Below are 12,167 nucleotides of genomic sequence, written 5' to 3'. Positions count from 1 at the left end.
TACTTTTCGCTGGAATTAATTTTCGCTGAAAAGGCTTTTTGGGCGTTTTGTATGGAACTTATTTTCACTGATTTTTGATGAATTTAATGTGAAATATAGGAAAAAAAGTATATTCGCTGGATTTTATTTTCACGGAATCATCCATTCAGCGAAAATAGCGAAAATAAATTCCAAGCGAAAATAAAGTATTCTACAGTAATTAAATTTCTACTCAAAATGGAATACTCAGATATGGGTAGGTTAATGTAGACATAGGTCACAGGTCACACTGGGTGCAGGATCTATGCGGACAATGCCTGTGGGTTTTGTTTAAAGAGCGGTGGGTCGCAATGAGCGCATGTTCAAATTTCATGTAAATAAACAATGCAATTTACACAGGTTGTATAGTTGCTATGAGTCCCATATCTAACAGGACGCGGTGCGTTGACCACTGCAATTTAATTCAACCCAAAGCAACTTTCGTTACTTGTATTACATGACTTTTTCCATATTTTTAGAAAAAAAAAATATGACAAAAACCTGCAGCCAATTGGAATTATTTACATCTGGTTTAGAATTATAGAAAAATGCATACAAATTTATATAATATTGCACTGAAATTTGGCAACAAATAATATGGCTTTAAAAGGATTCAATTTGGTGAAAATTCTATAACCTTTTTATATTTGTGTGAAACAATAAGAAGAAAAAAAATTCCAGCTCCAACTGAATACCCAACATTACAGTTTTTGTCATAGGAATAATCACCATGGGAACACCAACTATAAACAAACCCTTTTTACACATCCACACCTCACATGGGATAAACAGTGAATGAACAGAAGCCAGATACACATGTATAAAATGTTGCCATGACAACAAGAATGGTCAGTGATTTCAGTGTCAACTTTTGAACTTCATAGCCTGGATGACTTTGAGGATTATTTTAGCAAAGTGTATTGACTCGCCAAGATTAAAAGTTTGTTCAGGATACACTTGCATTTGTTTGCAATGTCAATAAAAGCAGTTGACACAAAAGGGACTCGATTTCCACGCACACGCAACTTCTTTCAAACTTGTAAAATTCTCATTTAACACTCAGCGATTCCCTTCCTGTGACTTATTTGGTTGTCCCGGCGACCAGTACCAACAAAAGAACATATGCGTACACTGTTTTGCTTCAATTAAAAGGTATTTTTGGGGAAATTATTCAATAATGTTGAGTGGTCGTTTAAGAACCAGCTGGCCACAGAACTGAGTGCTTCTGCAGTTTTATTGCTTTTCTAGCAACACGAAGCAATCTCTATTTTAGAAGCAAATAACATAAAATTTCTGATGATAGATTTGAAATCAACAGCAGACGTACTGTGAAGAAATGAATTTGGCAAGATTGAGTCTGAAAATAAAGAAATATTATGTAATTATTTAAGGATTATCATTTAAGGAGTCTGATTTATGCAAGTATTTAAGGATTCCAAGAATGAAATCCAATTACTAACCACTTGTGTCATTTACAGAGAAAAAAAACAAGTATATTTTGAATTCAGCAATAAACATCGTGATTTCTAATACATGTACTGTAAAATAGTTTATTGTTTATAGCTGGAATTAATTTTTTTGTATGGAGTTTAAATTCACTGATTTTCGATGAGTTGAATGTGAAATATAGGAAAATGAGGTATATTCGCTGTATTTTAATCCCTTCAGCGAAAATAAATTATTTTACATTATAAGGGGTCAAATTTAAGGATTATGATTTAAGGCATCGTATCAAGGGGTCTTATTTAAGGAGTCTGATTATTATAATAATTAGTCTGATTAAGGATTTGGATTTAAGGATTCTAATTTACAAAGCCTGATTCAAGTTTTCATGCGATTTTGTGAAAAGATCTAATCATGAAAAGTTAAACAGCAAAGTTTTTCGGGAGTGAAACGGCAAGAGTAGAAACAGCTGTGACTGGACAATCAGCAGTCATAATGGATAAGAGGATTAGCTATTTCACAATCAGACGACAATTTTTGTATGGTTTAAAAATGCCAAAGGGATTTGTTTGCTTAACCTTTTCACCACCAGTTCCTTCTTTTCATCATAAATTCACAAAATAGTCCCGTTATAGTCTGCATTTTCCTTCACATGATTGGGACAAAAATAGCCAAATTTTATGAGTAATGGCTGAAAATAGAGTCAAATTTTGTCTGTTGGCTACAAAAGTTAAGGGCTATTTCCAGAAATATTGAAGAATATAAGAAAAAGTGCAGAAGACTGGGTGAGCAAATCTGGTGGTGAAAAGGGTAAAGCTGCTTACATTTTTGTACACAAAGGAGCATTTTTACAGCAATAGCCTGTTTATTTGACTGCTGTTCTGCCTACTGTGAAATAATTTATTTTCGCTATAGAATGATTCAGTGAAACTAAAATCCAGCGAATATATCTTTTTTTCTATATTCCACATTCAACTTGTCAAAAATCAGTGAAAATAAATTCCATACAAAACATCTAAAGTCCTTTCAGAGAAAATTAATTCCAGCAAAAATAAAGTATTATACAGTATTATGCTTTATATTTCATCTCCATGATCCATGGATACCCTGGATCAACGTTGACTAATAAACATAGCATCCGCTAATCAAAAGGAAGATTTCTCAAAATCATGTGATTTTTGCAGTTTTCAACCTCCATCTAAGGAGAATCTTAAGATATATTGCTCAAAATATAGTTTGACTAAGCAGCGTTAATATTTAGGTAAAAAAGGCCATAAGTAAAATAAAATTAAGTCAGAAACCAGACTAAACAAGGGGTGTGATATACTTGCATAAGCCATGTTTGCTAAAAATCAGCAAACTTGATATGGGGGAAAAAACTTTGCTTTGCTTCCGTATTAGCTTCATATTAGAAATGTACATACACATGTTTGATCCCCCCCCACAAAAAACAAAACAAAAAACAAAATCAAATTAACAAGATTAGTTCACAGTCCCTCTAGAGGGACTGTGATTAGTTTAAGGATTTTAGTCTTTGTCGTCACTGCACTCATCATTCAAATAGTAATTGAAGGGATTCATATCCATTTCATAAATGATAGAAACGTGACAGCAATTAGTACCGTAAAATCTGTATTAGAAGCCGCATCCCTAATAGAAGTCGGACCCATTCTTTTTAAACAATTGGGAACCAAAAAATCATCATTTCTCATATGTGTAGATGCTCTAATAGAAGCCGCACCCCCTCTATTGGATTGTACCATTTTAATAGAAGCCGCGGTTTCTAATACAGATTTTACAGTATGGCTTATATACACCTATAGACAGTTCCTGTTTTCTTAGCAACAGATAGAACAAGTTTACTTGTTCCCGTGTCACTAAACAACCAAATAAAACAAAAACAAAAAGAAGCTTTTTCAATTTAAACTCGGAATTAAAGGTATCAAATAAATTGTTAGTTTTGCTCAATACATTTGATTTACTGAAAATTAATTTAATCTGTGATTGGTTTATTCGGCTTGACAACAGCCAATCAGTAGGGGTGTTATAAATTGGAATGACTCTCGAGGAGTGTGAACAAAATTTCCGATACTTCAAGCACTTTTTTTTATTGACGGGCAAATGTGATTCATATGACAGTTAAACTAGGTTGAATCCAGCAACACAACCCAAGAATTTTTTCCCGCCAAAATTGTTATGATAATTTTGCATCAAAGGGAAATAATTTACTGCGTACAAATCCTGACCAAAATTAAAAAAAAAATTATCAGGGTTTTATTTTGTGAATAACGACAGGTGGACTTTGACGATCAAAGGGTTAAGCACGCACCAACAGTGAGTCAAAACAAACTTACAGTCAGGGAGCATGGGACTTTAAGTTAAAGAATGCTAAGTAGCACGGGTAAACAAATCTTGTACAAGAATTCAGCATGGTTGAATGGCCAAAGTAAACAAAATCAGCTCAAGTATTGGACATGTTTCTTTAATTATCAAAGAGATTTGTTGATAGGTTTTAAATCTGTCTCGTTCGTTAGTTTACGCTTTCCATTGGTCCTCGGTAACTGTACAATGCTTGGTTGCCGCCATTGAAATCACAAACCAAACACAAACTAGAAGTCACCCTGCTGAACAACGACGACGAATAAATAATATCAGTTGTTAGAAATCAATATATTTTAAAATTATATGTATGTGCTATGACTTTACGTACACCGCTAGAACCGGTTTGTATTGTTCGTAATGTATACTGACAACCAATGTTGAGTTTTTGTTTATATACTAGGGGTTTGATGCATTCAAATGATCGGTGCGACAGCGCTAATGAGATTTCAATCAGTAGGGCAAGGCATATGTATGTTTGTTTAGTATGGTTCGCAACGTATGCACCCCCTCGTGAATTGAAAAATAAGTCTTGTCAAACCAGTGCAACAATGAAGGCATACCAACAACAATGACAATTCTGTGTCTTATTTTTTGTCCGTAAATTCCATTCAAGACAGCACGAACAATACCACTTCAATAAAGACTTTGGCAACTCCCTGTATATGTATTCTAATTTTTTTAAATAATAAATAAAACCACGTAAGGGAGTGAGTTTCTGTGTGGTGTGAACCATTTAGTTCCCCTTTAATTTACAAAGTCATTTTGTGTAAAACTTTTTAAAAAGGTTATTGACATACAATAAAATCGGGTACATAAATTGTACTGAATAGCTAAGGCAACAATGTAATAAAATGAAATTGCCACACAAAAAAAAGAAAAAACGCAATAAAGATTTGTTTTTCAGTTATTTTTTTCGTTCATTTATTCACAGTTGGTGTTGGCAATTTATATAAAAAAAATACAAAAACGTATTTATCTCCAATACTAGTTAAATTAGAAATAATTTACAACAAGTGATAATCATTGCAACCACAAAATTTTCATTTCATTGCATCTTTTTTTGGCAATAGGATCAAGTTCAAGTCCCTTTTAAGTATCCATGACAACTCCACCCCACTGCATCAATTGCGATCTGATATGTAAATTAACAAGACACCGTTGCTTTGGGATGCATGGGTTCCCATTTGATGACTTCCTCACCACGTCGTTCGCCACGTTTTGAATTAAAATCCTTCAGCAGTACCGTCTGTCCTTTTTTCGAAGCGATAATACTCTGCTTTAGTTGCTTTTGCAGTTCGCGTATGATTGTCCGCATGTCGAGAGCGGGGTAGCTGGATCTTCGTAAAGTTTCTGTTGGGGGGAAAGCTAAAATAAAGTCCCCAACAGTTGGAGGAGGACGGTTACGACTCACACCTTTGGAGTGTAAATTAGACAATGAGTCGGCCATTGGTCTCTGACGAAATGACATCCTGGTTTTAGCACCACTCACTGTGTTACCGGTACTTCTTTGTTGTGCTGGGATATTGGATCCAAATTTACCCGATATATGGTATTGGGTTTTCTGCGCCATACCCATATGAGTCTGAGCTCGATTGTAACGATTTGGTGGCTTGTCGGGAGGATGGGGTATGACAACGGCAGCTGAGGAACTCTGCTTGGGATGCATGTCAGTTTCCTGAAACGTACTTGATCTTGAGTAATTTGCAACATGCAAAGACGAATCTGCTCCTGATGTATGTTGATTTTCTTTGTGTGACTGAAGAGTCTCACAATGATTTTCAACATGTTGTTTTGATTCATCAATATCTGGCAATGACAGGGCATGTGACATAGAATTTGAACTTTTCGTGCTGATCGCACCGTCAGATTGTACTGATACTTTCGTTTCATTGCTTAATTTATTCTGTCCGATGGTCGTCTGTCTTGTCCGGCCACCACGATAATCCCTCCTGATAGTTCCGGGTTTTCTGTGTGATGCTGTTTTTGTAGTTGACACTGTGGCAACTCCTTTATATGTCTTTTCGTTTGAAGCTGTATCCGTATTGCCACCACGGCTACTTGCGCTACTAGCACCTTTACTGGAAGACCTACTTGGTGATCTCCGATCTTCTACAACATTCTTACTGATACTCGGCAGCCTGCTACCAGAATGCGTAGAACTGACTGATGTTTTTTTACGTGGCGACATTGAGGTGTTGTTAGTTTTACGATAATTTAGTCCGTAGTTGTTTGGTCGGCCATAAGTCTGGCGTATTAGATTGGCACGAAATGCCTCCCCACCCTTCTCGCTATCTTTTTCCGTAAAAGACAGCATATCAATAAGGTCATTCAGCATTGGTTTCTTGACTTGTTGATCAATCGGGCAGTCTACTCCGAGCGCAGGACTGAAATTAACTTCAAGCAACCAGGGTTTCATGTTTTCGTCAATCAAAATGTCAAAGCCGAATAGCTCAAAGCAGTTTGAAATCTTTGGAACAGACTGCACTTGAGCTAGAATGGTAAGATTGACAATGTTACTTATGCGTTGCCATAGTAATGAGTCATCGATATTCTGTTGATGAAAGTAGTTGCGTAGGGTAGTCAGACTCCATTTGCATCCAGGTCCGACTCTCTCCTTATCAGTTGTATAGGACGGACTTAGTTTGTTGATGCTGGTATTAGTAAGGTGCGAGAATCGGTTGTCCAAAGTCGTTAAGTCAAATTTCTCAGTACCGAAACGTACCAGACCTTCCTTGTAAATGTAAATGTTCAAAGGGTGAAAGCAGGACACGTTAACGTAGATACGTAAATCAAATTTATACCCTGAAATCAGCAGCGGGTTGTTAATGTACTGTTGCACCACTGCTGAACAGTCATACTGTAAATCTTTGAGATCTCGAAATATGAAAATACCACGGCCACGGGATAAATCAGCTGGCTTGCATATCCACAGAATTTCTTTCTCTTCACTATTCTGCTTCATTTTTGTATACTCTGCAACATATTTGGTGTAATCGTTTGGCAAGTTAAACCCTACCGGTGTAAAATTATAAACATGCACACCATAGACCCCTCTCATGCGTCGCATGGTTCGGGAAAGTGAATCCTTCTTGGTTATGGCAGTTGTCTTGGGGAAATGATTGATGCGTTGCCATGGTAATATATCATTGTAGTCAGATAGTCGGAAACGTGTGGTCTTCCACCAGAGATTCCATTCATGTTCTTCATTTTCACCCTCTTCGAACTCTATCCACCCCCTTTCCAAGAGGGCCATTCGTACTGCTTCTGGGCCATTGTCAAGTCGGAAAACGAACGAGTTGTTGCTCAGTTTGGAACTGACTGGCGTAACACTTGTAGACTCGCTGTCATAGTCTGAGACATCGCTGTCAATCGATGACATTGGACGGTATGACATTGTCGTAAAAAGAAAATATTCAGGTGATTGAAGCAGTGCACGTCCCACTTGGCATTGTTTAGGGAAAGATATGGTTTACTGTGCTTTCCACTTCAGTGGTTTCTGAAAAAAAAATAGGAAAAGCAATTGAATTCCGTTACAAAGCGCCAGGTCACTGTATACTACTTGAGGAAATAAAAACCCCTGAATGCTACTCGATTTAGTACATGTAAATCCCTATATTTTAACATCAACAAGCGTCATTCAGGGGGTCCGTCGCCGGGGTCTGATAAAATTACACGGGCTTGCGACATCAATACGCATTAAAACATGTGTAATAGGTTCCCCCAAACATGGTAACCCGTCAGACCTAAACTATGGATAATAAATAAGTAGTCAGTAAAAAATACCTTCAATTGCTACCCGAAACTCATAAAATCAAAAGCAAAAGTTGTAAATAGTTATTAAACATACCGGTTACACAATTCACTCAATAACAGTACAAGTTCACGGTCAACAACGAACGGGGAATACTTTGCGTTAACAACGATAAAGTTATTTTAAAACGCCTATGAAAAAAAAACACAGCAGCATAGCAGGGCGAAGGGCGGTGTTGTGTAAGTACGAGTACTTGTATGTGTTGACATGCCCATGCGTGATCTTTCGAGTGGAAACAATCTCGGGCGACAACAGATTTACTTGACAAAACCGCTGCAATTGTCCAACGCCGATTAGATTGTGTCTGGGGCATATATTATAGTAATCGCGACATTTATGTGCCGATTTTTTTCAAGTGTGATATTTGCCTGCCAGGTTTGGAAACCGTTGTGAAACTATGTGAAACTGGGCCCCTTCAGTTTTATACATATATATATAATCGCCACTGGCGAACGTGGCCGATAGCCGAGTGAGTAACTCCCGCCAAAAACACGCTGACTTACCTCGCTAACAAGTCATCATTTAAGAATAAAAACCTGCGGCGAAGAATGGACAAGACATACGCACGGGAGAATTATCCTAAGCGAGGGACACTGACTTGACAGTGTAAACAGCGAGCCGAGCAACCTACACTACCACTAGGCCGGAGATTCGTCACTGAACTGAATGGAGATTGTTTGGAGTTCGATCACTCCTAATTTGCATAAGAATGGAACGCGCATAACATAGTTTGGTTTCTAGGCTAGGAACCCGCTAGGAAACGACATAGCTTCACTCAATGGCATAGTCAACTTTATATTGAAGAAAAATACATGCCCCGCGCATGAACAGTGGAAGTCTGAGTGAAAATCAACGGATACAAAAGAACGCATTCAGCGGCTACTGTAAATACGAACACTGTATTTTATCGGTTGATGTGGAGGCGCTATGTAATTCGCAATCCCTTAGCAACGACGCGTTTCACGTTCTTTTGGTTTTGCTTTTTAAATAAAAACAAAACAAAATCCTCACTATAGGGTGTGTATTGCTGCCAGAAAAAGCATGACATGTGTGTCTAAAAATATACACAGACAACACTGACAGATGAAGTGCAGACGAATTATATTGGAACCAGGACTGCGAGAGGTGATGTCACTGCAGCAACGTGCGTGGGGGTCGTATGTACTCTTGTTGTCATAGCGATCTGACGGACGTCGATGCTCTAAATTCAAGTATATATGAGTATATAGATTAAAGTTGACCGTTATTTTCACACAGCAGAATCACGCAGATCAAGTGTTTATATATTAAAGGGCGGCAGTCGTCGTGCCGCGTCTTGTTTGATATGGGACTCATAGCGACGCATACAACGTGTGTAAAATGCATTGTTTATTTACACGAAATTCGAACACGCGCTGCGCGACGACCACCGCGCTTTAATATTATAGAAAATTGCTAGGGCGTGAATCCTTATACTAGTACATACAATACTGTACGTTCTAGTTTGTTAGACCAACCGTGTCTACAGTCACGAGTCCAATCCAGGGTACAATTCACGAGGCTGGATCCCGGATCATGAAGTTATATTACGAGGATACAGTCGTGACCGCGTGCGACGTTAAAAATCTATTTATATAAATGTTTTTTTCTCCTGAATTTCACGCTATCTAAGAGACGTTCTTTTCTAAGCATATTCGCCCGCATTGGTTCGTTTATTTGACCATCGCCTCAGTGTCGACAGCAATTCAGACGATTTTTCCTAGACTGTGTTTCAAAGTTACTGTTTATCAACGTTCTGATATGCGTCAGGCCACAGTCCCTCAACACGGACTGTTGTCAGGTGTACTCTTTGAACACCATAATGTTTCCTGCCAAAATTAAGCCATAACATTTTGCACACTTTACTAATTTTGGTTCAAATAGACATAATTTCCTATTGGCTACATCTTTTGATCAAAATTTGTAAACAAAAATGGATTTGGTTTGATTTTATGAAAACTGACGCTTATATTAATCCGGGCTTAATCTATTACTGGTGACACACGAAACATGTCAATGTATTATCGTATAAGACAGGCCGCGATAACGCTTATCATTACTATCAGTGTGCCAGTTCCTCCAAGTTTCAATCCCATAATTCAACACTGTTTTAACAAAGCCCGTGTTTACATTGTGACTGCTGGTAACGCAATTATTTCACGATTAATCTCGTTACGATGGCGGATCCGAACACGCGACTAGTTAGTAATTGTACTCAGAAGAATAAAAAAATAACAGCGCTGAACATGTCAACATGCACCGATCCGTACCCAGTCCATCCCAGGTTCATCCCCAACTAACTACATGTATTACTGAGAACGAAACAACAGCCCAACCAGAAGTATTGCAATATACAAGTAGCTCCCTGATTTGTTTACAAAGTAGCAATATTAATATCAGAGTACAAACTGCTACAGTTGAACCATCTATATTACTATTTTATAAGCGAATATATATATTGCTGGTTAGGTTCATTTTTCGTACACACGTCATTGGATAATTTATGAGAAAAAAAACACGGTTGCCGGCATTTTACTTCGGAAGCAGATATGTCAAACTATATCTTGAACAATATCCTAACATTGCCTCGACGGGATCCTTCCGTTTTAAATCTATCAAGTTCATGTTTTACGGTGCATTTCCATTTTTATAGTTCTACAATCCGGACATAGACAATATGTCTATACACAGCGATAGTATTTTGTGGTACTTTCCGTTTATTAGTATAATAAACTAACCCCGGAAACTAACCGCCATGTTTACACATATCGTCCGTCATCACCCGAAGCGCATGGCTTCAAGTTCACGAACTTGATGTAAACAAACTCTAACGCGAATTCAATCAATTGCCGAATAGACGGACCTCACTGACGAAAATGCCTGTCGTTACAGGTATTACCATTTTAATCGATGTATGAAGTTTATATTTCTACTTTAAAATGTTCCCCTTTTCTGACTCTATATGATGTGTTTTGGTTACCGGCACGGTAGTCACGTGACCAGTGTTCAGCAACAGATGAGCTTCGACCGTACATTCTATTAACGTTATCTAACATTCCAACAAAGTAATTTGTAAATAGTATTTCATTAAGATTTATTGATTCTATGACGTTTATATATTGATTACCATTTAACACATATTAATTACTAACGCGTAATCCATCTGTTTTATGTCGATATCTGATAATTAATGGTTGTGCTCAAGTTGATAATTCTGATTAAAAAACGAGATAATCCGTGTTAATCTATCTGTACAGGTACGCAAATGTTCTCTTTATTATTCGAACGGAAGACCGTCCATGCTTCCATTCAGCGGTATTATCGATCGTCATCGTACGGTCCCGGGAGTGAAGCTATCTCGTTTCTAAAACCATTGTTAGTGACCGTCTTTTAAACGTACTCCACCCTATTTTAACGAACAAAGGTAAATCTGGGTCAACCACAAATCAATATTACAATGCAAAGGAATTAAACGGAGTACACTGCCTGGGGGGTAATTATATTATGTAGCGACGATTGGGAGCACGTAGGTCAAGGGTGCCAGTCGCTGCAATCCCATGCGTGTCCTGAGACGGCTCTTCAAGATAACCATTTTATAATTATGTCATTGGGCCGGCATACTATTATTTTAGACTAACGTTATTCCTCCCCAATCAAATATTCGCCACATTTACAACAAATTGTCGATTTAAAATACATCTTTGCATCATTTTTTTGATGTCACATATTCCGCTTTCATTCAATCATTGCGACTCGGACATTTATTCATGTCGCAAGTGCAGTAAAGTGACCACAGAGGGCGCCATTTTAAAGTCAAAGCTAGTAAAACATTTCGCGCAGAATTTTGTTGTTGTTAGAACACGCACGGTTACTAAAACAGTAACCGTGGTTAGAACCATCGTCCCCGGTGTCGAGGAAAGGTCCGTTGGTACCTTCAATGGTTAGAATAAATAGCTTCATTTGTTTCGAATCATGCATCGAAGATCTATATGTAAGGAAAGATATATTCGTAGTTGTATCATAGGCAATCTGTGTTCTTGAAAAAAACAAAAGAAAGTAACTTACTAAAGTCGCCACTAGAGGCTTTATTATAAATCACAGCAGGTGAAAAATTGCCAAAAATCGACTCAGACGCGAAAAGGAACCCGGACAATGTAGAATAACGTTCTGAAACCTATACTGTTCAAGATCAACTAATTTTTATGAGAAAATGGTCGACTCGAGTCGATTCGGAAAGCTGAAGGGGAACAAATATGCTATACTTTTACTTTATTTGTTTTTTGCTTTGTAAAGCCGAAACAATTCTCAATACCATTTTAGCTTCAAATTTCCCACCTATACACACTGAATGCTTGGTTCTTGGTTCGATAGCAAATTCCAATGATATATGGTTATTAAATAATAAAACACTAATTGAATGTCTATATCAGCAATAAATGCTCCAGATATAAGCATGAGGTCATATAACCAGATATGGGTATTAAAAATGTAGATC

General features: G+C 37.5%; 1 protein-coding gene across 1 annotated transcript; it reads right to left on the bottom strand.

Annotated features, from left to right (window-relative positions):
• Positions 1–4,875: 4,875 nt before the first annotated feature.
• On the bottom strand, positions 4,876–8,308 carry LOC100373878 (uncharacterized). The gene is made up of 2 exons (XM_002738492.4): positions 8,158–8,308; positions 4,876–7,339 (listed from the first exon to the last, which is right to left on the bottom strand). Exon 2 carries the CDS (start codon positions 7,235–7,237, stop codon positions 4,988–4,990), a length of 2,250 nt encoding a protein of 749 aa, XP_002738538.1. The 5' UTR covers positions 7,238–7,339; positions 8,158–8,308; the 3' UTR covers positions 4,876–4,987.
• Positions 8,309–12,167: the final 3,859 nt, after the last annotated feature.

This window comes from Saccoglossus kowalevskii, chromosome 11 (assembly GCF_978046115.1).
Source record: "Saccoglossus kowalevskii chromosome 11, keSacKowa6.1, whole genome shotgun sequence".
Lineage (NCBI taxonomy): Eukaryota > Metazoa > Hemichordata > Enteropneusta > Harrimaniidae > Saccoglossus > Saccoglossus kowalevskii.
Note: the sequence above shows the minus strand (reverse complement) of the source record. Positions and strands in the feature narration are given on the sequence as shown.